Source organism: Bos javanicus, chromosome 18 (assembly GCF_032452875.1).
Source record: "Bos javanicus breed banteng chromosome 18, ARS-OSU_banteng_1.0, whole genome shotgun sequence".
NCBI lineage: Eukaryota > Metazoa > Chordata > Mammalia > Artiodactyla > Bovidae > Bos > Bos javanicus.
The window spans coordinates 61,160,827-61,186,067 of NC_083885.1; the positions used below are offsets into that span (position 1 = coordinate 61,160,827).

Here is a 25,241-nt window from a genome sequence, read left to right on the forward strand (position 1 = left end):
AGGTTTGTCTTCTGTGCTCGGGCACTTCCCTCTTTGGTTTTCGGACAAACATCAGCTCCTACCCTGCGCAACTTAACCTCAGCCTCCCTGACTGACCCAGTGCTCCACACTCTGCTCCTAGGATCCAGTAAGTCTCGGGTCACCCTCTTCTGTAGGAGACTGGGTGCTGAGTTCACATCCTCCCAAAGAGACCTCTGCAACCCCAGAGTGCAGGGGGTCAGCCCGGCTCCAGCCTGAGGGTGGAGAGACCCGTTTTCCAGATGAAGGTAGAAGGATCTGGGAGCTGTTGTGTTTGTGTGAGAAGGGGAGGGGCTGGGAGAGATTGGATCTATGTCCAAAGGCTCTTTGACTGGTTTTAGACTGGTGCTCATTCAACATTCAGATGACCCTCACATAGAGTTTGTGATTTGGGTACCACTGCCTTCAGTCTCCTGTCTCCTTTCTGCCCTCCATGTCTGCTGATGCCTCATCTAGGAGCTGAGGACGACTCACTGGTGTTTCATGTTAAGTTACCTTGGAGTTTTGTACGCTCAGCGTCTCTCTGAAGCTGGCTCTCCTGTTTATCACTGGCATCATTTTTTTTTTTTAATTGTGGTAAAATACACATACATTTGCCATCTTCAACATTTTTAAATGAACTGTTCAGCAATATTGGGTAAATTTACACAGCTGTGCCACCAATTTGCAGAACTCTTTTCGTCTTGTAAAACTGAAACCAGATTCTCATTTACCAATGACTTCCTATTTTTCCTGTCACCCAGTTTCTAGTAAACCACTGATCTATTTCTGTCTGTGTAAATTTGACTATATCAGGTACTTCATAGAAGTGAACCATACAGTATTTGTCTTTTGGAGACTGGCTTTTTATCACTTAGCATATTGTCCTCAAGTCTCTTGTCCACAAGGGTATTGTCCCTGTTGTAGCATGGGTCAGAATTTCCTGTCTTTTTATTCCTGAATAATATTCCTCTGTATGCACACATCACTTTCTATTTATCCATTTTTCGTGGATGGTCCTTTCATCTTTCAGCTATTGTGAACAATGCTGCTAAAAACATAGGTATGCAAAAGTCTCCTGTGACCTCACTTTCAGTTCTTTTGGGTGTACACTCAGAAGTGGGATTGGCCAATCATGATGGTAGTTTCAGTTTTGTTTTTTTTGGAGGAACCACCATACTTTATTCATAGCAACTGCACCATTTTATGTTCCCAACGACAGGGTTTGAAGGTTTATCAGCAGCATTTGAACAAGAAGGAGGCGTAGGTCCAGAGATGTATATGACTTGTTCAAGGGCAGAGAGGTGTTCGTGGGGCCAAGATGCTAATCATAGCTTCCTGACTCTTTGAATGCTTGCCCTCAACCATAACGAAAAACTCGGACCATAGAGTAAAATGGACAGAACCCCCCTGACCTTAACTCGTGTTCACTGGATCAGCCTAGCCCTGCAGAGCAGTGTAATGGGGAGACATTTTATGTCCCAAAGAATTGAAAACACAGTCTCTTTTTTCTGATTCAGAATAAAGATTAGTCCTCTCTCCCTCCAGGCAGTTGGGAGGTCATCTGTTTCTCTTTTTTTCTCCCCCCAAATTTAATAATACTTTATTTTTTTAATTTTTACACTTTTTTATTTGGAGGATAATCACTTTACAATGTTGTGCTGGTTTCTGCCTTACAAAGGAGGCTGAGTCATAATTATATGTATATGTCCCCATCCCTCTAGGTCACCATGGAGCTCAAGACTGAGCTCTTTGTGTTCTACAGTGGCTTCCACGAGCTATCTGTTTCACACATACTCGTGTATAAACGTCCGCGCTACTTTCTCAGTTTGTCCCACCCTCTCCTCCCTCAACTGTGTCCACAAGTCTGTTCTTACATCTGCGTCGCCATTCCTTCCATACAAATAGGTTGATCTTTCCTATTTTTTTTTTTTTTGATGCCATACATATGCATGATATACAATATGTGTTTTTCTCTTTCTGAGTTTCTTCACTCTGTATAACAGACTCTAGGTTTATTTACCTCACTACAAGTGACTGAAATTCTTCCTTTTTTTATGGCTGAGTAATACCTCATTGCCTATATGTACCACATCTTCTTTATCCATTCATTGGTTTATAGACATCCAGGTTGCTTCCATGTCCTGCCTGTTGTAAACAGGGCTGCAAAGAACATTTGCGTACATGTATCTTTGTGATTTGGTTTGATTTGACTTTGGTTTTCTCAGGGTTTATGCCCAGTAGCGGATTTCCGGGTCATATGGTAGTTTTATTTCCAGTTTGTTCAGGAATGTCCATCCTGTTCTCCATAGTGGCTGTGTCAGTTTACTTTCCCACCAACAGTGCAGAAGAGTTCCCTTCTCTCCGCATCCTCTCCAGCATTTATTGTTTGTAGATTTTCCAATGGTGACCATTCTGACACCTGTGAGTTGACAGCTCACAGACATGTGGACCCAGTGGGGAAAAGAGAGGGTTGAACAAACTGGGGCATTAGGATTGACATATATACACTACATGTGCAAAACAGAACATGCAGAGAGCACAGGAACCTCAGCTTGCAGCTCTGTGATGCCCTAGAGGGTTGCAATGGGGGATGGGGTGGCAGGGATGCCCAGCAGGGAGGGGACATATGTATACATATAGCTATTCACTGGGCTTCCTTCCCTTGTAGCTCAGCAGTAAAGTATCCACCTGCCAATGCAGGACATGCTGGTTTGATCCCTGGGTTGGGAAGATTCCTTGGAGAAGGAAATAACAACCCACTACAGTATTCTTGCCAGGAGAATCCCATGGACAGAAGAGCCTGGTGGGCTACAGTTCATGGGGTGGCACAGAGTCAGACACGACTGAGTGACTGGACAACAACAAAGCCGATTCACTTCTTTATATAGCAGAAACTATCACAAAATTGTAAAGCAATACACCCGTGGCTGACTCGTCAATGTATGGCAAAAACCACTACAATATTGTAAAGTAATTAGCCTCCAATTAAGATAAATAAATTTTTTAAAAAAATTAAAAAAGAGAACACTCAAATAAAATCATAAAGGAAGAGAAATTATAAATCATACTTTAAGTATACACAGTCTTATAAGAAACTACTATGAAAAACTATATGCCAACAAATTGGATAACCTAGAAGAAACAGACCAAATTTTTAGAAACAGTCAACATATCAAAAGAAAATCAGGATAAAATAAATAATACAAATAACAAACAAGTAAGGAGGTTAAATCAGTGATAAGAAACCTCTCAACACAGAAAAGATAGTTTCACTGGCAAATTTTACAAAACATTTGATTTTTTAAAAACTGTTAAAATGTTGGCCACACTAGGTTTTAGTTGCTGCATGTGGGCTTTCTCTCTGGTTGTGGGTAGGGGGCTACTCTTTGCTTTGGTGTGCATGCTTCTTGCGGTAGCTTCTCTTATTGTGGAGCACAGACTCAGTAGTTGTGGAGCACAGGCTCAGTAGTTGTGGAGCACAGGCTTAGTTGCTCCATGGCACGTGGTATCTTCCCAGACCAGGAATCGAATCTATGTACCCTGCATTAGCTGGAGGATTCTCATCCACTGTGCCACCAGGGAAGTCCAAAAAGTAAGAACATCAACAAACATGAAAAAACTACATTTATTTCTAGACTCCTTCCGTTTACAAGATAATGGAGAAAACTCGTGGTGTGTGCGTGTTCCTGAGAGGGTCCCCTCATAATGGAAGAATCTTTGACGATACCATGATTGGGAATTTTTTCATCTTCTTCCCAGGTCACATGATTTTCTCTCGACTCCCCTGTGATTTAGTTTCCATTCTGTCAGGGCTAGCCTGGATTTGGTATTTGGATTGGTTTCCAAATGCAACCAAGACATGAAAGCCACTGGCCCAAGGCACAGTGATGAATTCATGTCAAAAGCAGGATGCATGGTGGAGGGGGCAGAAGGCAAGAGAGAGACAGAGTGAGATGAAGAAATGTTTCCATCTGAGACAGAAAAGAGGCAGAAAGAGGAGGCACAGATGGGAGGACTAACATGCTGAAGACTGGGGGGAGAGGGGGTAGGGGCGGGGGAAGGGCAGGTTATCAACTGTGAATCACAGGTCACAGTGAACTCAACATCAATGTAAAATATTCACATATAACGTAAATACAAAGCACCCAAACTCAGCGATGGTTATAGAATTGAGTAATAATTTCAGACACTTTAAGAAGTACATAAAAATTAAAAGATGTTAGTATTTGAGAGATAGAGGTCAGAGGGCAGGGAAGTTAGAGAAAGGATAATGATCAGGACACTCATTTGGAAAAACAGGGTAACTGTTGAATGAAAAAGGAAAAAGAACAGGAATGTGAACATACCTCTGACAGTTACCGCAGTCACCGTGAGATGAATTAAAAACATGGGAAATTATGTTGAAAAGATGAGAGGGTGGGGAGAAAGCAGCAGAGTTGGACCTGAGTGACTCTCTCATGAATCATAACAGGAAGAGACTGCCTGTCAGTTGGGGTGGTCTACTGGGCTTCCCTGGTGCATCAGTGGTAAGGAACCTGCCTGCCAAAGCAGGAGACGTGGGTTTGACCCCTGGGACAGGAAGACCCCCTAAAGGAGGAAATGGCAACCCTCTCCAGTATTCTTGCCTGGGAAACCCCATGGACAGTGGAACTTGGCATGTTACAGTCCATGGGGCCACAAAAGAGTCAGACATGACTGAGTGACTAAACAAGAAGAAAATTCTATACAATATGATATCAGACATGCCATTCTCATGGCTAAAGTTTCTGTCCTTATATTATTTTAAACTCTGTATGTTTTCTCCTTTTATATTACAGTTGTTTAAACAGTCAGATTTTTTAAAACCAATGTGGAAGTTTTTTCAATATAATATATGTGGGTTGGATTCCAAATGTCCTGCTGTTGTGAAAGGGGGGAGTGCTCCTTACTACTAAATCCCTAATGCCTATTTTAGATGTCTTATTTTTTTAAATTTAGTCTCTCACTTATTGGCTGCTTCAATTTGAACTATTTTCTTTTCATTTTATTAAAGTGTAGTTGATTTACAGTGTTGAGATAATTTCTTCTGTACAGCAAAGTGACTCAGATATACATATATATTGATATATTCTTTTCAATGACTGTTTATCAAAAGATATTGATTATAGTTCCCTGTGCTATACAGTAGGACCTTGTTGTTTATCTATATAGAATAGTTTGCATGTGCTAATCCCAAACTCCCAATCCTTCCTTCTCCCTCTCCCTTTGCCATTATATGTCTGGTCTCTACATCTGTGAGTCTCTTTCTGTTTCATAGATAGGTTCATTTGAGTTGTATTTTAGATTCCACATATAAGTGATATCATATGGTATTTGTCTTTTTCTCTCTGACTTACTTCACTAACTATGATAATCTCTAGGTCCATACTGCTGCAAGTATCATTGTTTCATTTTTAATGGCTAAGTAGTATTCCTTTGTATGCATGTGTGAATACAGATGTATGTGTGTGTGTGTATATATATATATATGTATATATATATATATATACATACATACATACATACATATATTTGTTGTTGTTTAGTCACTCAGTTGTGTCTGGCTCTTTTGTGACTCCATGGACTATAGCCTTCAAGGCTCCTCTGTCCATGGGATTACCCAGGTGAGAATACTGGGGTGGGTTGCCATTCCCTACCCAAGAGATCTTCCTGACCCAGAGATCGAACTGGGAACTCCTGCATTGCAGGCAGATTCTTTACATCTGAGCCACCAGGGAAGCCCTCATCATATTGTTGAAGCATTTAAACTTCATTGCTCTTTTACTCTATCCTCCTAGGTTCTCTGTCTGGACCATGCAAAGAAGACACACGAAGGGTAGATGAACAGGAGAAAGAACTCCATCTACAACTAGCCTTCTGTTTACATTTCCTGAGGAACAAGGCAGGTGAGGTCCAGGCTAGACATTTACACTAGACTTCTGTTTGCACTTGGAGATGGAAATGACAGTTCAGTTCAGTTCAGTTGCTCAGTCGTATCCGACTCTGTGACCCCACAAATCACAGTATTCCAGGTTTCCCTGTCCATCACCAACTCCCAGAGTTTACCCAAACTCATGTCCATCTAGTTGGTGATGCCATCCAGTCATCTCATCCTCTGTTGTCCCCTTCTCCTCCTGCCCCCAATCCCTCCCTGCATCAGGGTCTTTTTCAGTGAGTCAATTCCTCACATGAGGTGGACAAAGTATTGGAGTTTCAGCTTCAGCATCAGTCCTTCCAATGAGCATCCAGGACTTATCTCCTTTAGGATGGACTGGTTGGATCTCCTTGCAGTCCAAGGGACTCTCAAGCTGGTGCTGCTGCTAGGTCATTTCAGTCGTGTCCGACTCTGTGCGACCCCATAGACAGCAGCCCACCAGGCTTCCCCATCCCTGGGATTCTCCTGGCAAGAACACTGGAGTGGGTTGCCATTTCTTTCTCCAATGCATGAAAGTGAAAAGTGAAAGTGAAGTCGCTCAGTCGTGTCCAACCCTCACCGACCCCATAGACTTCAGCCATCCAGGCTCCTCCATCCATGGGATTTTCCAGGCAAGAGTACTGGAGTGGGGTGCCATTGCCTTCTCCGGGGACTCTCAAGAGTCTTCTCCAACACCACAGTTCAAAAGCATCAGTTCTTCAGCGCTCAGGCAATGGCACCCCACTCCAGTACTCTTGCCTGGAAAATCCCATGGGCAGAGGAGCCTGGTAGGCTGCAGTCCATGGGGTTGCTGAGGGTCGGGCACGACTGAGCGACTTCACTTTCAGTCTTCACTTTTCTGCATTGGAGAAGGAAATGGCAACCCACACCAGTGTTCTTGCCTGGAGAATCCCAGGGACGGGGGATCCTGGTGGGCTGCCGTCTATAGCGTCGCACAGAGTTGAACATGACTGAAGCGACTTAGCAGCAGCAGTAGCACTTTCTGCCATAAGGGTGGGGTCATCTGCATATCTGAGATTATTGATATTTCTCCAGGCAATTTTGATTCCAGCTTGTGCTTCCTCCAGCACAGCATTTCTCATGATGTACTCTGCATATAAGTTAAATAAGCAGGGTGACAATATACAGCCTTGACGTACTCCTTTTCCTGTTTGGAACCAGTCTGTTGTCCCATGTCCAGTTCTAACTGTTGCTTCCTGACCTGCATATAGGTTTCTCAAGAGGCAGGTCAGGTGGTCTGGTATTCCCATCTTTTGAAGAATTTTCCACAATTTATTGTGATCCACACAGTCAAAGGCTTTGGCATAGTCAATAAAGCAGAAATAGATGTTTTTCTGGAACTCTCTTGCTTTTTCCATGATCCAGCAGATGTTGCCAATTTGATCTCTGGTTCCTCTGCCTTTTCTAAAACCAGCTTGAACATCTGGAAGTTCACGGCTCACATATTGCTGAAGCCTGGCTTGAAGTATTTTGAGCATTACTTTACTAGCATGTGAGATGAGTGCAATTGTGTGGTAGTTTGAGCATCTTTTGGCATTGCCTTTCTTTGTGATTGGAATGAAAACTGACTTTTGCCGGTCTTGTGGCCGTTGTTGAGCTTTCCAAATTTGCTGACATATTGAGTGCAACACTTGCACAGCATCATCTTTCAGGATTTGAAATAGCTCAACTGGAATTCCATCACCTCCACTAGCTTTGTTTGTAGTGATGCTTTCTAAGGCCCACTGGACCTCACATTCCAGGATGTCTGGCTCTAGGTCAGTGATCACACCATCGTGATTATCTGGGTCATGAAGATCTTTTTTGTACAGTTCTGTGTACTCTTGCCACCTCTTCTTAATATCTTCTGCTTCTGTAAGGTCCATACCATTTCTGTCCTTTATTGTGCCCATCTTTGCATGAAATGTTCCCTTGGTATCTCTAATTTTCTTGGATAGATCTCTAGACTTTCCCATTCTGTTGTTTTCCTCTATTTCTTTGCATTGATCGCTGAGAAAAGCTTTCTTATCTCTCCTTGCTGTTCTTTAGAACTCTGCATTCAGATGCTTATATCTTTCCTTTTCTCCTTTGCTTTTCACTTCCCTTCTTTTCACAGCTATTTGTAAGGCCTCCTCAGACAGCAGGAACAGGGTAAATAGCTGGACTTTGCTTGCTATGGACATGTTACTATAACAATCATGGCAGGGACAGAAAGGGGCTAAACTCTGTGTGTGTAAAAGAACAAGAGGTCACATATTTTCTATCTTTGGGGCACCACACATGTGCAGAAAGTCTCCTTGAGGGGGCAAAAAGGAGGGGTGCCATCTCATAATAGGTGATGTCCAGGCCCTACAGGCCTGTCTGCTGGAATCCATATAGGAAAAAAAAAGCTGCACACATCTGTCAGGGAGGGTCCTAGGGCAGGTCAGGTGTGGAAAAAAAAATCAGGTAATTGGCCAAGGTAAACAAAGACGGGAAGAACTGCCCTACATAGACGATTTAACAATCTCTTTATGGGGCTCCTCCTCCTTTGGGAGGACACCCACAGCTTTTCTTATGTGTGTGAACTCTGCCTGGCTTCTGTCTTAACTAAACAAACTGTTCCTCTGTGTCCTCCTTCATGACTGAGCTGTGTCTCCAGTTAATACCAGTAATACACTTTTACCATATTTTTAGTTTTTGCCTCCTGGAGAAATGTTTTTTTTTTTTTTTTTTTAACTGGGGACTAGAGCCAGAAGAACCTTGTTTCTAGTTTCTAGCCCCTGATGGACTGGTGACTAGGGTTCCTGGTTTTCATCCAGGCTGTGGCTGTGGCTGCTAAGTCACTTCAGTCACGTCTGATTCTGTGTGACCCCATAGACGGCAGCCCAATTCTTGTGCAGAGAACTAAGCCAGCGCTCACGGTTGTCTCTCTCTCTCTCTCCAAGATCATTTGGGGCTGAAACCCAGGAATTCAAGGTAAACTGCAGGTCTCCACCAAACTGCTGGCTGGAGTCTTCTGACTCTCCCTCTCCCAGGAGAACTTGCTCTCACTCTCTGCTTTGTTCTCTTTTCAAGACCTCCAGGCCTTGATCTAGGTCTGCTCAGTGAAGGAGCCCCAGTTATCTTTTTCTTGCCCCTCTCCCCGTTTCTCTCATTCTGCCTAAACAACAACCCCCAGCCTGTCCCCCACCGAAGCAGAGCTTCCTCATCAACTTTGAGAGAACCACGCCTGGAGTCAAGGCTCAGCACCTACCACCACCACTAGCAAATCATTCCCATTTTGTTGTAGCTGTTGTTTAGTCATGAAGTCATGTCCGAGTCTTTGCGACCCCATGGACAGTAGCCCGCCAGGCTCCTCTGTCCATGGGATTTTCAGGCAAGGATACTGGAGTGGGTTTTCATTCCCTTCTCTGGGGCATCTTCCCCACGCAGGAATCAACCTGGGTCTCCTGTACTGCAGGCAGATTCTTTACTCTCTGAGCCCCCAGGGAAGCTAAACCCGGGAGGATTCCCTTTGTAGGCATGATGGGCCAAGAAAGGGAAAACTCAGGTTTGCTTTAACAATGTCTGGCCTTTATTTAAGTTGGAGGTTGGAAAGTGGCCTAAAACTTGGGTCTCTAGATTACAATGCTATCTTACAATTAGATCTTTGTTGCCCCCAAATGGGAAAATGGACTGAGGTTAACTCTCCTCACATTCTAAATGACCCCCTTCTAACTTCTCCCAAGCTTCGCCAATCCTGTTGTTGTTGTTTAGTCGCTCAGTCTTGTCTGACTCTTTGCGATCCCTTTGACTATGGCCTGCCAGGCTCCAGGTTTCCTTACTCCTTCAGATTCTGTAATTTTAGGACACTGTATTTGTAAAAAGAAAAATTGCTAACCATCATCTGCCAACATATGGTTGCCACAAATGTTCAATTTTTTTTTTTTTAAAGGCTGCATACTGAGGCACAATAAATGGACGTATGCTTCTGCTTGTACATGTACACTTGAGCAGTTAAAGGAGAGAGAGAAAGCTTTTCTTACGTCTGCGGGTCTTAATTGACCTCAACTCAAGACAATCCAGGGATTTCTCAGGGGTCTCAGTGGTAAAGAATCCACTTGCCAATGCAGGAGACACAGGAGACTCGGGTTTGATCCCTGGGTCGGGAAGATAACCCAGAAGAGATCATGGCAACCCACTCCAGCATTCTTGCCTGGAGAATCCCACAACAGGGGAGCTTGGCGGGCTGCAGTCCACAGGGTCTCAGAGTCAGACAGGAGTGAGTATATATACACACACCAAACAATCCATATTCCAAGTGGCACATTTTGGGGGAGACCTAATCCTCTCCACCTCGCTTCTCTTTAAAAAGCCTTTCCAGTAACTTTGAAACATGTGAGAAGATTTCTTTGTGTTTGAAGAAACCAAAGCTCAGAGATGGAGACCTTGTCCCAAGTGTCCTTTTACCACCTGCCCCTCATCGCTCCACTGCTCCGTGGAATTGGACTCCCAGGGCCAAGGGCGGGTGGACCTTGCTGATGGCTTTGTGTCTTGTTTCCTCAGCAGATCACAGCTCCTCAACTCCATCTAGGATGCGGTGTCAGGAACTCCACCAGTTCGGTCAGAAGTTGGTCCGCAGGCGGCTCCTGGAGCCCACTAATGATTTTAAGAGTCCCACGGCTCCTCTGAACACCCTGAAGCTGGTGGCCTTCGGTGTGGCCAGCACCCTGGGGGCTGGCGTGTACATCCTGGTGGGAGAAGTGGCCATGTTCATCGCTGGACCAGCGATCATCATCTCCTTCTTGGTGGCCGCTGTGTCTTCTGTGTTGTCTGGGCTCTGCTATGCCGAGTTTGGGACACGGGTCTCGTGGACCGGTTCTGCGTATCTCTACAGCTACATCAGCATGGGAGAACTGTGCGCTTTCATCACTGCCTGGAACCTCATACTGTCCTATGTCATTGGTAAGGGGATGGGTGGGGGATAACTGTGGGGCTGAAGTTCGGAAGACCAGGAGTGGGTGTTTGGGTCTTTGGTCGTGCATGAGAACTGTGTCATCCATTCTGTGAGGAGAGGAGGGAAATAATGTCAGGAAAAGTCCACAACTTCATCCTTCTCAGCTCTTCCCTGCTGTCCTTAAATGATGGATCAAGAACCCAGAGGCAAGGACACTGTAGGGAGTGGGTGAGAGGGAGGCATGGCCCACAGGCTTATCCCCTCACTTTACTGAAGTCTCTGCTTAGCAGTTGCCTTCAAAGAGTTTCCATTAGCATTTGAACTAAAATTTTAATCCTCATCGCCCAGACAAATTGCTCCCACTTCCCTCGTTTCTTGCATAACTTTGATCTCCCACTGACATTAAATAGTTAACCTATTTTAGAATTATCTGGGTCTATTTCCCCCACCCCATGAAAAGAAGCTCTCTGAGAATTGGTATTTTGTATTTTTTCCCCAACATATATGACTTTGTGTATTTGTTGTTGTTTTTCCATCACTAAACTGTGTCCAACTCTTTGCAACCCCATGGGCTACAGCACACCAGGCTCCTCTGTCCTCCACTCTCTCCTGGAGTTTGCTCAAACTCGTGTTCACTGAGTCGGTGATGCTGTCCAATCATCTCATCCTCTCCCACTCCCTTCTCTTTTTAGCTTCCATCTTTCCAATGTTGGACACCTTCTGACCTGGGGGGCTTCTCTTCGGGCGTCATAACTTTCTGCCTTTTCATGCTGTCCATGGGGTCCTCCTGGCAAGAATACTGGAGTGGGTTGCCATTTCCTTCTCCAGTGGCCCATGCTTTGTCAGAACTCTTCACTGTGACCCGTCCGTCTTGAGTGGTCCTGCATGGCATGGCTCATAGTTTTATTGAGCTATGCTAGCCCTTCACCCCGACAAGGCTGTGATCCACAAAGGGGTCTTGGTGTGTAGGGGGGTCCAATTTATATTTGTCAATGAATGTTTCTTCTCATTCTGCTTCAGGCACGGGCAGCGTGGCCAGGGCCTGGAGCATCGCCTTCGACAGCCTGATTGGGAACCACATCTTTCAGGCCTTAGAGGGAACTTTCTCTCCATATATGCCCTACTATCTGGCCAAGTACCCAGACTTTGTCGCCCTGTCCCTGGTGCTGTTGCTCACAGGTGAGACAGGGATCCAAGTTAGGATGGGAAGACTGGGATGTGGGGCGGTGGGGGAACTAGGGTGGGAAAGGCATGAGGTGGCAGATCTGTGGGAACTAGAAATTAGGGTCTGTGATACGAAAGACAGGAAGTCAAGATGTAGAGCATTGTTTCCCACCCTTGGCATTACTGACCTTCCAGGCTGAAACAGCCTTTGGTGTTGGGGCGTGATGCAGGCACTGCAGGATTTTCTTAATCAACCACTGTCAGATGTGTAGCATCTTTGGACTTCATTTACTAAACACCTGTGATTCATATTTCCCAAGTTGTGACAATTGGGATGTCTCCAGACATTGCCAAATGTCCCTTGGGGACCCAAATCACCCCCAGCTGAGAATCATTTACTTAGAGTTACAAATTTCTTCTCTGTACTGAGACTTTTTTCAATTGGGAGGAAATTAACATAGAATAAAATTGGCCATTTTATTATTTTTCCTTAGCCTTATTGATATATACTTGACATACAACATTATGTAAGCTGAAGGTGAACATCATGATGCTTTGATAGATGTGTGTATTATGTGACTGGAGTAGGAAATGGCAACCCACTCCAGTAATCTTGCCTGGAAAATTCCACGGACAGAGGAGCCTGGCAGGCCACAGTCCATGGGTCAAGGGGTCAGACATGACTGAGTGACTGAGCCCATATTATATGATAATGGCCACAGTAAGAAACTAACCATGTTAAAGTATGCAATTCAGTGGTACTTAGGGCATTCAAGACATATAACAATCACCTTCATCTAGCTTCAAATATTTTCATCATAGCAAAATGAAACCCAGTACCCAGTGAGCAAAGACAGACTATCCATCTTAATCTCACAGCCCCCTAACCTCTGGCAACTACTAGTCTGCTTTCTATGTCTATGGATTTGATTTGGCTATCTTGGATTGTCTCATATTCCATCTTTCCCACAGGAGTACTGGTTCTGGGAGCTCCTGAGTCAGTCCTGGTTGGAAAAATATCCACAGGCATCAACCTTTTGGTTCTCAGCTTCATCATCCTGTCTGGCTTCATTAAGGGAGACCTGCACAACTGGAAGCTCACGGAACAGGACTACACATTGAACACGTCTGAATCCAGTGACATCTATAGGTCAGGAGGGTGCTCCTGGTCCTTGTCATGCTTGTTGGGGCTGGTGCAAAGCTGGGAATCTGGCGAGGACTAAAGAGATCTGGGCTGGTGGATCTGGATAACGAGGTCCTGGAGCCCAGGGCTGGTGGCATTAACTGTGAAGTCCTGTAGAGATGACTGAACGCATCTCTCTCACGGTCTTTCTTGCCTCTCCTCTCACTGTAGCTTGGGCCCTCTGGGTTCTGGAGGGTTTGTGCCCTTCGACTATGATGGAATTCTCCATGGAGCAGCTCTATGTTTCTACTCGTTTGTGGGTTTTGATGACATTGTCACGAAAGGTAACTGGGTCCTTGTGTGTCCCATCAGGGGATTGGGCTGCCCTTGGGCATAGGGGTTGATAGAAGATTTTGAAAACCTTTTGAAAGTTCAAGAGGAAAGTGGATTTTGTGCTGTGCCATCAGTGTTTTCCTAACCGGAGATGTTCACCCACCCTGCAGGGGAAGAAGCCCCAAATCCTCATCGCTCCATCCCCATCAGCATCATGTCCACGGTCTTCATCTGCTTTTTGGCATATTTTGGTGTCTCGGCGACTCTCACCCTCATGGTGCCCTACTACCAGATTCAGCCTGACAGCCCCTTTCCGCAGGCTTTCCTCCATGTTGGGTGGGGTCCTGCCAGATACGTCGTGGCTGTTGGCATCCTCTGTTTTCTTTTATACAGGTCAGTGTCAAGGCCTTCTCTCCATGAACTGTTCAGATGCTCAGGTGTTTCAGCCCTGGGGATTGCGACAAGAGAGGGAAAGACCCCTTACCCCATGTAGACTAGAGACCCAGAGCCCTGGTCTCTCCTCCTTCTCAACATCCCCACCTGTGTTCCCACCATCCCTTCCAGACTGCAGAGCTCCTTGTTCCCCGTGCCTCAGGTGATCCAGGAAATGGCAGAGGACGGGCTCCTTTTCCGAGGACTTGCCCGGACCCATGCCCGCACGAAGACCCCCATCATGGCCACTGTGTCCTCTGGAATTCTCGCAGGTGAGCAACAGAACCCACTCCTCCTTTGATCCCGTTCCTTATCTGGGTATGTCCAGTGGTTTCTCACTGCCGACCCCCACCTCGTTTGTGCCCTCATTCTAGGGATCATGGCATTGCTCTTTGAGTTCAGTAATCTGGTAGACCTCATGTCGATTGGACACCTGCTGGTTTACTCCTTGGTGGCGTTTTTTGTCCTTGTCCTCAGGTGAGATTCCACTGCACCCTGACTGGGGCACTTATGTTCCTAAAGACTCAATGGCAGTTCATCGTCTTCAAGTATTTTTTTTTTTTTTAATTGGAGGCTAATTACTTTACAATATTGGAGTGGTTTTTGCCATACATTGACATGAATCAGCTATGAGTTTACACTTATTCCCTATCCTGAACACCCCTCCCTCCTCCCGCCCCATCCCATCCCTCTGGGTCATCCCAGTGCACCAACCCTGAGCACCCTATCTCATGCATCGAATCTGGACTGGTGATCTGTTTCACATATGATAATGTACGTGTTTCAATGCTATTCTCTCAGATCATCTCACTGTCGTCTTCTCCCACAGAGTCCAAAGGACTCTGCTATACATCTGTGTCTCTTTTGCTGTCTCTCATATAGGGTTATCGTAACCATCTTTCTAAATTCCATATATATGTATTAGTATACTGTATTGGTGTTTTTCTTTCTGCCTTACTTCACTCTGTATAATAGGCTCCAGCTTCATCCACCTCATTAGAACTGATTCAAATGTATTCTTTTTAATGGCTGCGTAATATTCCATTTTGTATATGTACCAAAGCATTCTTATACATTTGTCTGCTGATGGACATCTAGGTTGCTTCCATGTCCTGGCTATTATAAACAGTGTTGTGATGAACATTGGGGTACACGTGTCTCTTTCAATTCTGGTTTCCTCAGTGTGTATGCCCAGCAGTGGGATTGCTGGGTCCTATGGCAGTTCAATTTCCAGGGTTTTAATGAATCTCCACACTGTTCTCCATAGTAGCTGTACTAGTTTGCATTCCCCCCAACAGTGTAAGAGGGTTCCCTTTTCTCCACACCCTCTCCAGCATTTATTGTTTGTGGATTTTTGGATAGCAGCCATTCTGACTAGCGTGAGTTGGTACCTCATTGTGGTTTTGATTTGCATTTCTCTGATAATAAGTGATGTTGAGCATCTTTTCATGTGTTTGTTAGCCATCTGTATGTCTTCTTTGGAGAAATGTCTATTTAGTTTTTTGACCCATTTTTTGATTGGGCCATTTATTTTTCTGGAATTGAGCTACAGGAGCCGCTTGTACATTTTTGAGATTAATTCTTTGTCAGTTGCTTTGTTTGCTATTCTTTTTCCCAATTCTGAAAGCTGTCTTTTCACCTTGCTTATGGTTTCCTTTGTTGTGCAAAAACTTTTCAGTTTAATTAGGTTTCGTTTGTTTATTTTTCCTTTTATTTCCATTACTTTGGGAGGTGGGTCATAGAGGATCCTGCTGTGATTTATGTCGGAGAGTGTTTTGCCTATGTTTTCCTCTAGGAGTTTTATATTTTCTAGTCTAACATTTAGATCTTTAATCCATTTTGAGTTTATTTTTGTGTATGGTCTTAGAAAGTGTTCTAATTTCATTCTTTTACTAGTGGTTGACCAGTTTTCCCAGCAGCACTTGTTAAAGAGATCGTATTTCCTGTATTGTATATTCTTGCCTCCTTTGTCAAAGATAAGCTGTCCGTAGGTGTGTGGATTTATCTCCGGGCTTTCCATTTTGTTCCATTGATCTATATTTCTGTCTTTGTGCCAGTACCATACTGTCTTGATGACTGTAGCTTTGTAATATAGTCTGATGTCAGGCAGGTTGATCCCTCCAGTTCCATTCTTCTTTCACAAGATTGCTTTGGCTATTCAAGGTTTTTGTATTTCCATACAAATTGTGAAATTATTTGTTCTAGTTCTGTGAAATAACTGTTGGTAGCTTGAAAGGGATTGCATTGAATCTCTAGATTGCTTTGGGTAGTATACTCATTTTCACTATATTTATTCTTGCTATCTATGAACATGGTATATTTTTCCATCTATTTATGTCCTCTTTGACTTCTTTCATCGGTGTTTTATAGTTTTCTATATATAGGTCTTTTGTTTCTTTAGGTAGATACATTCCTAAGTATTTTATTCTTTTCGTTGCAATGGTGAATGGAATTGTTTCCTTAATTTCTCTTTCTGTTTTCTCATTGTTAGTGTATAGGAATGCAAGGGATTTCTGTGTGTTAATTTTATATCCTGCAACTTCACTATAGTCATTGTTTAGCTCCAGTAATTTTCTGGTAGAGTCTTTAGGGTTTTCTATATGGAGGATCATGTCATCTGCAAACAGTGAGAGTTTTACTTCTTCTTTTCCAATCTGGATTTCTTTTATTTCTTTTTCTGCTCTGATTGCCTTGGCCAAAACTTCCAAAACTATGTTGAATAGTAGTGGTGAGAATGGGCACCCTTGCCTTGTTCCTGACTTTAGGGGAAATGCTTTTAATTTTTCCCCATTGAGGATAATGTTTGCTTTGGGTTTGTCATATATACCTTTTATTATGTTGAGATATGCACCTTCTCTTCCTGTTTTCTGGAGAATTTTTTTTTTTTTTAAATCATAAATGGATGTTGAATTTTGTCAAAGGCTTTCTCTGCATCTGTTGAGAGAATCATATGGTTTTTATCTTTTAATTTGTTAATGTGGTGTATTACATTGATTGATTTGCAGATATTAAAGGATGCTTGCATTCTTGGGATAAAAACCACTTGGTCATGATGTATGATCACTGACTCTATGGTCTTGAGTCTGGGTGAACTCCTGGAGTTGGTGATGGACAGGGAGGCCTGGCGTGCTGTGATTCATGGTGTTGCAAAGAGTCGCACACGACTGAGCGACTGATCTGATCTGATGTGCTTTCCACAGTCTCAAACCCTCAGAGAGGTTCATGGAGTTACATAGAGAAGAGGAGAGGGAGGAAGGAAATAGAAGTGAGCAGGAGGAGAAAGGGGGGAATCGAAAGGAGAGAGATAGATCTAGGCCGTATTCTGTTCCCTAAGTATTCTCAACAGCCTGGAACACACACAGAGATTTACAGATTTGGGTTGAGGAGAGAAACGTGAGAGAGGGGATAGAGGCGACCTGGGGAAGAAAAAGGAGAGTCAAAAGGGGGAGAGAGTAATCAAGCCAGTAATCACACTCCTAAGAAAAATCTTTACTGAAGATTGGATTCTTAAATGTACAAAATTGATAACAAATACCATAAAGCAAAGATTAAAAAGGTAGAGTAGAGGTTAGACTCTCAAAAATACAATATTATTTTTTAAAAATCACAAAATGTATGAGAAATATATATGAAGTTTGCTTTAAAAATAGGGTCTTTTTTTTGCAATGTAATAGTTGGTTATAAAAATAAAAATTAAAGGAGTAATAGAGGAATTTAAAAAATGAAAAAAAATTTTAATTAAAAAAATGATAATAGTAATAGTAAAAATATATCTTGGAGTTTCTCTGGAGCTGTTGCGGGCAGTGTGGGGTCAGTTCAGTTCCAGATAGTTCCTTGTTCCAGCTTATACTTCTCAAGATGTATGGGCCCCTTCCAGTGTAGTCGGTGTTAACTACAGGGATTTTAATCTGTTGCACCTGTCACTTCCAAAGCGGTTCCCTGTGTTTATTTGGCTTCTTGTGTTTGCAGGTCTCTTCAGTGTGTAATTTCTGACCTGACACAAGGGGGCGAAGGTGGTCTCTTGTTTAGGCTCACTTGTTCAGTCGTGCTGTGGGGAGGGAGGAGCACTGCAAACAAATATCACTGGCGTGTGTGGGGAGTGCTCACAGTGTCCCAGCCACACTGGGTTTGCCCCTGCTCACGGCGTGTGTGCTTTCCCAGTCTACACTGCTCAGGCTTCAGGTTGCTGTTCAGGGAGCGGGCCCTGGGTTGCATGCACTTCCCAGGTCTAAGCTGCTCAGGTTCAGCTTCTCGGGTACTCCATAAAGGCACAGACTTGGTTGGGCCCGCGTTTTGTGCCCTTCCGTGATCCGAGCAGCTCAGGTGACCAGGTGCTTGGCGAGCGCACTCTCCTAAGGTGTGGTGCATCTTATCACCTCCCAGGTCCTAGCCTGTCTATTTCTGGGGCACGCCCATCTCCGGTGTGCGGTGTGTCTTTTCTGGGGAGCTGATCTCTGGCTGCAACCCTCCTGGCGGATGTTAACCTCGGAGAATCTCAGGAAGTCTTGGTTAGAAACTGGAAGCCTTTCGCAGTTTATTAGGGGATGCCCTATCTGGGGCTGAGATTGCCTCTTTCCGGCTCTGGCTGCCCCCCACCTGCCTCCAGCTAGGGATGGCCTGGTCCGCAGCCAGCTAGCTCTCCTCTGGTATTCGCTCAGTCCTTTGTTCTGTGAGCAGGCCGGCAGTGTCTTAGGTTCGGGCTTTTCGCGGGATAGTTCTCTCTCTCTCCCATTTTCCCTCTCTCTCCCATTTTCCCTCTCTCTCTCTCTGGCTATCCCACAGTTTAGGTTAGTATCTCATGTTAGCTCCCTCAGATTGCCCTCAAGGCATTCAGGCCTGGTCCCTACCCTAAACAATGCAGCCTGCTCCTCCCCATTCAGTGCCCCAACCCCGCCCCTTGCTGGTGGTGGAGGAAAGCATCTGGGGTACTTCTCAGCTGGGAGTTGGCATTAGGGACATAACATGTAGATTTTATTTATTTTTCCTCTAGGTTTTGTTGCCCTCTGAGATTCCAAACCTCCCCCACAGACCCACCGGTGAGAGGGTTTCCTGGTGTTTGGAAACTTCTCTTTTAAGAATCCCTTCCCGGGGCAGATCTCTGTCCCTAACTATTTTGTCTCTCTTTTTATCTTTTATATTTGGTCTTACCTCCCTTTGAAGACAATGGGCTGCTTTTCTGGGTGGCTGATGTCCTCTGCCAGCGTTCAGAATTTGTTTTGTGGAGTGTGCTCAGCATTCAAATGTTCTTTCAGTGAATGTGTGGCAGAGAAAGTGGTCTCCCCATCCTATTCCTCTGCCATCTTGGCCTCACCCCCCCCCCCCCGCCCCAGCCCCCACTGGCCACCTCCTTCGGCCTTCTAAACTCCTGCTCTGCCTAAGGCAGGAAAGTGGTGCATTAGGATGCCTGTTTTTGAATGAGTAGGGACTGCTGTTAATATTCCTATAATATCTCGAATTCAGGTACCAGCCAGACTGCAATTTAAGCAAGAATGAGAAAATTGAAGACAAAATTCAGATGATGCCTCTAGTCAAGGAAAATCCTTTGGACTCTGAACCTGAAGCAGGAAGCTCAAAGACTCTAAAGAATCTGTGGTTGCCTGTCAGCACCACTCCCACACAGAAATCTGCCCAGATTGTCTATGGATGTGCCTTCCTGCTTGGTGAGCACTGGGAAGTCTCTTTGGTCATATTTTGAACTTGACAGGATGGAGTGAGTGTGTGTATTTTGTCAGTGGAGGAGTCTAGAAGATATGATGGCCTTTCCTGATATTGGTGGTTTCAGGGAGGGATGTTACCCGAGATCCTGACGTTTTTGTTTTCTGGGTCCAGCCTGTTCTTCTTCTCCTTGATCCTTGCAGTTCTTCTGCTGACCATTCTGAGCCTGATCCTGGCCCAGTGGCCCAGCCAGGTGTTCTCTGGAGACCCCGTGCTTACAATAGTGGCTGTGCTGCTGCTACTGCTCACCACTGGGGTCACGGTCATCATCCAGAGGCAGCCCCAGGACCCCTCTCCTCTTCCATTCAGGGTAAGTGAGCTCATGTGTCCAAAGTGTCCACATTGGGTGAATGAAGTCTGTGTCCTTTGACGGCAAAATATCCTTTCCTGGGCAGGGAATGAGGGGAATTACTGAAACCAATGGACTCTTCCCTGATCCACACTTGGGGCTTTGCGTACACAGTCTCAGTAAGCACTGAATGCAAAGCCTGAGGAGGACAGGAGTCTCCCACCCACGTGGGGTAGGGTCTCCCTTTCAGACGTCTGGGCTGTGTTCAGGGATGAACTGACTCTGCCCACAGGTCCCTGCTCTGCCTGTCCTCCCACTGGTCAGCATCTTCGTGAATGTTTACCTGATGATGCAGACGACCTCTGCAACCTGGACCCTGTTTGGCATCTGGAATGCCTTTGGTAAGTTGCTTTCTGGAATAAAGAGGTTTCTTGAATGACTGAACCCAGCATCTTCCTACGATTTCTCCCCACACTGTATCAGATGCCATAGAAGGTCTACTGAGCATTTGTAAGCGAGGGGAGCACCTAAATTTCCTTCTTATCGTCTCATCTCCCTACTAGGATTTCTCATATACTTTGGATATGGGATCCGACACAGCCTGGCAGGGAACAATCATCAACAGCCACCAGCCACCAGGCTCCACTTCCCAGACTCTTGACAAAAACATCCCTGGTGCTGAGTCATCTTAACCACAGGAGGTAGATGCTGCGTGGAATCCCTCCATGCCCTGGAGGATCTGCTGGTGCAAGGGACACTGTGAGCCTTGGTGGAGTGTGAAGGTGGAGGCATCTAAAGCCCTGTATTTGTTGCTTGTGGAGAAAGTGACTGGACCATTGTGCAATTTTCGGTAAACTTTTAAAAGCATACTATACATACTTGTAAGTGCATGCTTCATAAGTGTGCAGCAAGATGAATTTTAACAAACAAAGTACCACAATGTAAGCAGCAACTAGAGGAAGAAATAAATTATTATGGGCACATTAGAAGCACCTTCTTGCACTTATTTCTAACAAGAACACAGAGACTGCCCCATTGGAAGGAAACTCAGGTGAGGATGAATTATATGAAGAGTTATACTCCACGGACTTCCCTGGCAGTCCAGTGGCTAAGACTCCACCCTCCCAGTGCAGAGGGCATGGGTTCAACCCCTGGTTGGGGAACAATACCCTGCATGCCCAATGGTGTAGCCCAAAAAAAATTGGTTTAAGAATGACTGACTTCCTCCCCTCGCTTCCCCTTATTAAAAAGCAGGTGGACCACACAAGCAAGAGAATCTCCGATTGCAGGTGGGTCACTCGAGCAAGACAGTGTCCTGGATAAAATAGGAAGTCAGCAGGCTTGCACCAATGGAAAAATGACCGTGACTTCCTTGCTCAATGACTAACTGAGATTGTTTCCCTTTAAAGTGGTCATGGCGAGCAGAACTCTCATGGATGCAAGTCCACTTTTTCCTCAGATCACTGGCTTTTCGGAATAAAGCACCTTTCTTCTCAATGAAAGCTTGCCCCATGATTTATTGGCAGTTGAGCAGCAAGTGGCTGAACCTGCATTTGGTTACAAATCTAACTCCGGGTGCAGAATAGCCAATGGGTCCATATGGGTCACCATGTCTCTGAGTTAATATGCTCAGGGGGAATCTTCTATCTTCAAGAGCAAAGAGTGAAAATGGTAATTTATAGTTAGGATGGCCTAATGCTGGAGCCTGGTCTATCGCATATTTTAAAGCATTTATAGCTTTACGGCTTTTGTCATTTGTTCAATGGGTCTGATTGGGTAGAGGTTATTAAGGCACAGAGAGATTGGACAATGTGGAAAAAACTAGGTACCGAATTTCTGTAGAATCGTGTTGTTGTTGTTCAATTGCCAAGTCATGTCAGACTCTTTGCGACCTCATGGACTGCAGCACGTCAGGCTTCCCTGTCCTTCACTATCTCCTGGAGTTTGTTCAAATTCATGTCCACTTAGTCAGAAACCCCCTGAGAGATTTCTTTATTCTTAGAATTGAAAAAGCCAGAATTCTCTCAATTCTTTCAGAATCAATCAGTAAGCCTGTCTTAGTGGTGTGTGTGTTTTCAAAGTCAAGTCTCACCCTTTGTGACCCCATGGACTGTAGCCTGCCATGGTCCCCTGTCCATGGGATTCTCCAGGCAGGAATACTGGAGTGGGTTGCCATATCCTCGTCCAGGGGATCTTCCTGACCCAAGGATCAAACTGGTGTCTTCTGCTTGGCAGGCGGATTCTTTACCACTGAGTCACCTGGGAAGCCCATGAGAAGGGAGTTACTCATCCTTATCCTCAAAATAGATCTTCTTTGCCCCAGGGGTTAAAGTAGATGAGCTGTAAGGGTTGGACAATGCACCTTGGTTCACATAAAGTTCAGGCTGATCCATGTATAAGCCAAATTGACCTCCTCTCAATATTTGAACATTTTCTCCATTCATCAATCACCAACAGATAAAAACCTTAGAAACCCATGGTCCAGCAATTCTACCTCTGATGATATACCCAGAGGAATTGAAAGCACACTCTGGAGGAGATATTTGTACGCTCATGTTCATAGCAGCGTTATTCACAATAACTAAAGCATGAGAGCAATCCAAGTGCCCACTGACTGAGAAATAGATGAACCGATGTGGCAGGCACAAATAATAGAGTATTATTTATCATTAAAAAGGAAGGGGATTCTGACACATACTACAACATGAAGGAACCTCATGAACTCATTCTCTAAGTGAAATAAACCAGAAGGAAAGGACAAATATTCTTTGATTCCACTTAAATGGAGTATTCGGAGTGGTCACATTCATCAAGACAGAGAGGAGAAGGGTAATTTCCAGGAACTGGTGGAGGAGAAAAGCTCAGCTGGAATTCCATCACCTACACAAGCTTTGTTCGTAGTGATGCTTTCCAAGGCCCAGTTCACTTCACACTCCAGGATGTCTGGCTCTAGGTGAGTGATCACACCATCGTGGTTGTCTGGGTCATGAAGATCTTTTTTTGTGCAGTTCTTCTGTGTATTCTTGTCACCTCTTTGTAATATCTTCTGCTTCTGTTAGTTTCATACTGTGTCTGTCCTTTATTGTGCCCACCCATGTTTGCATGAAATGTTCCCTTGGTATCTCTAGTTTTCTTGGAGAGATCTCTAGTCTTTCCCATTCTATTGTTTTCCTCTTTTTTTTTTTTTTTTTTTGCTTTGATCACTTAGGAAGGCTTTCTAATCGCTCCTTGCTATTCTTTGGAACTCTGCATTCAGATGGATATTATCTTTCCTTTTCTCCTTTGCCTTTCTCTTCTTTTCTAACTTATTTCTAAGGCCACCTCAGACGATCTTTTCGCATTTTCTTTTCTTGGGGATAGTCTTAATCACGGCTGTGAAAGTGCTGCACTTAGTATGCCAGCAAATTTGGAAAACTCAGCAGTGACCACAGGACCGGAAAAGATCAGTTTTCATTCCAATATCAGAGAAAGGCATTTCCAAGGAATGTTCAAACTACCACACAGTTACACTCATCTCACACGCTAGCAAAGTAACGCTCAAAATTCTCCAAGCTAGGCTTCAACAGTACGTGAAACAAGAACTTCCAGATGTTGAAGCTGGGAATGTGGGGCTTGAAGAGATCTCTGGCTTTCCTGGTGGCTCAGACAGTAAAGAATGTGCCTGCAATGCAGGAGCTGCTGCTGTTAAGTCGTTTCAGTCGTGTCTGACTCTGTGCGACCCAAAGACGGAAGCCCACCAGGATCCCCCCATCCCCGGTATTCTCCAGGCAAGAACACTGGAGTGGGTTGCCATTTCCTTCTCCAATGCATGAAAGTGAAAAGTGAAAGTGAAGTCGCTCAGTCGTGTCCGACTCTTAGTGACCCCATGGACTCCAGCCTACCAGGCTCCTCTGTGCATAGGATTTTCCAGGCAAGAGTACTGGAGTGCGGTGCCATTGCCTTCTCCAGCAATGCAGGAGACCAGGGTTCAATTCATGGGTCTTCATGATCCCCTGGAGAAGGGAATGGCACCCCACTCTAGTATTCTTGCCTGGAATATCCCATGCACAGAGGAGCCTGTTTGTCTACAGTCCATGAGTTTGAAGTCAGACACAACTGAGAAACTAACCTAAAGAAACCTGGCCTAATGGATGCCGGTTGAGGGGGTTTTGGGGCCCAGGACTTGTCATATTAAAGGAGAAGTCCAGTATACATGGCCGAACACACCTCACCCACGTTCTTTCTTGCTTCTTCTCTCATGATAACTTCAACTCTCTGGGTTCTGGAGGGTTTGTGCCTTTTGGCCTTGATGGGATTCTCCAAGGAGCAGCTTTATGTTTCCACATGTCTATTGGTTTTGATTCCATTGTTACTACAGGTAACATGGTCACCCTGTGTCCCATCCAGGTTGTGGGCATGGATTGGGCTGCCCTTGGGCATAGGGGTTTCTTTTCGAGGTTTAACAGGAAAGGGGATTTTGTGCTTTCACTCTGGTGTGTTTCCTGACCCAGTATTTCCTCCAGTCCTGCAGGGGAAAAAGCCCCAAATCCCCAGCGGTCCATCCCATTAGCATCATGGTCTCAGTCTTGATCTGCTTTGTGACACTTTGTGACACTTTGGTGTCTCAGCAGCACTCACCCTCATGGTGCCCTACTACCAAATTCACAGCCCCTTTCTACAGGCTTTTCTCCATGTTGGGTGGGGCCCTGCCAGATATGCTGTGGCTGTTGGCATCCTCTGTGCTCTTTCATCCAGGTCAGTGTCATGGCTTTCTCCTCATTGACTGTCAGATGCTCAGGTATCCCAGCCCTTGGGATTGAGAGACAAAAAAGAAAGACACCTTACCCCATGTAGACGAGGGAGCAGATGCCCTGGTCTCTCCTGCTTCTGCACGTTCTCACTCCTCTGTTTTCTTTTCCAGCCTCCAGAACACCATGTTTGCCATGTCTTGGTTCATCTACACAATGGCAGAGGACGGGCTCCTTTTCTGAGTCCTTGCCCAGATCAACACCCGTACACGTACCCACATCAGGATCATCATGATTTCTGGAAACCTTGAAGGTAGATAAACTAAACCCACTGCCTTTGGATTATCTTCCTTGGCTTGCATATTTCCAGCTGTTTCTCACTCCATCCCCCCACCTTGTTTATGCCCTCCTTCTAGGGGTCTTGGCGTTACTCTTCCATTTCAGTGATCTGATGGATCTCATGTCACTTCGGTCCCTGCTTGCTAACTTGGTGGTCGATTTTTCTGCCCTTGTGCTCAGGTGAGACTCCGATCCACCCTGACTGGGGGTCTTTGACTTGTGGGGATTGATGGGGGCTAATCCTCTCTGCTTCATGGTGCCTTCTAAAT

General features: G+C 44.9%; 3 protein-coding genes across 7 annotated transcripts in view; all 3 read left to right on the forward strand.

Annotated features, from left to right (window-relative positions):
• On the forward strand, positions 1-25,146 carry LOC133231015 (cationic amino acid transporter 3-like). 5 transcript variants are annotated; one of them, XM_061389177.1, is made up of 15 exons: positions 38-127; positions 5,817-5,924; positions 10,460-10,858; positions 11,871-12,029; positions 12,987-13,164; positions 13,369-13,481; positions 13,641-13,863; positions 14,035-14,174; positions 14,277-14,379; positions 19,363-19,562; positions 19,761-19,927; positions 20,199-20,307; positions 20,470-20,756; positions 24,807-24,946; positions 25,050-25,146. In XM_061389177.1, the coding sequence occupies exons 3-13, from the start codon at positions 10,489-10,491 to the stop codon at positions 20,565-20,567; spliced, it is 1,860 nt and encodes a 619-aa protein (XP_061245161.1). In that variant the 5' UTR covers positions 38-127; positions 5,817-5,924; positions 10,460-10,488; the 3' UTR covers positions 20,568-20,756; positions 24,807-24,946; positions 25,050-25,146. The 5 variants fall into 5 exon arrangements, with proteins under 5 accessions (XP_061245163.1, XP_061245164.1, XP_061245160.1 ...); XM_061389179.1 differs by lacking the exons at positions 24,807-24,946; positions 25,050-25,146 and adding an exon at positions 21,161-23,851 and having other exon boundaries at positions 1-127; XM_061389180.1 differs by lacking the exons at positions 24,807-24,946; positions 25,050-25,146 and adding an exon at positions 21,161-23,851 and having other exon boundaries at positions 1-127; positions 20,470-20,607.
• LOC133229470 (cationic amino acid transporter 3-like) overlaps positions 1-25,241 on the forward strand; it is a 58,981-nt gene that overhangs the window by 33,404 nt on the left and 336 nt on the right. The gene's annotated exons all lie outside the window — the stretch shown is intronic.
• LOC133231013 (cationic amino acid transporter 3-like) overlaps positions 10,910-25,241 on the forward strand; it is a 128,344-nt gene continuing 114,012 nt past the window's right edge. Inside the window, exon 1 of the mRNA XM_061389173.1 lies at positions 10,910-10,981. The gene's annotated coding sequence lies outside the window, so the exon portion shown is untranslated. The remainder of the gene's footprint in view (positions 10,982-25,241) is intronic.

What these genes read in the sequence shown, in the direction of transcription:
- LOC133231015 (XM_061389179.1), top strand. Translation starts at nt 10,489, where the DNA reads ATGCGGTGTCAGGAACTCCACCAGTTCGGTCAGAAGTTGGTCCGCAGG. An exon ending in CCTGGTGCTGTTGCTCACAG is followed by an intron (nt 12,030 to 12,986) that starts GTGAGACAGGGA and finishes TCTTTCCCACAG; the next exon opens with GAGTACTGGTTCTGGGAGCT. An exon ending in TTTTTTGTCCTTGTCCTCAG is followed by an intron (nt 14,380 to 19,362) that starts GTGAGATTCCAC and finishes TCTCGAATTCAG; the next exon opens with GTACCAGCCAGACTGCAATT.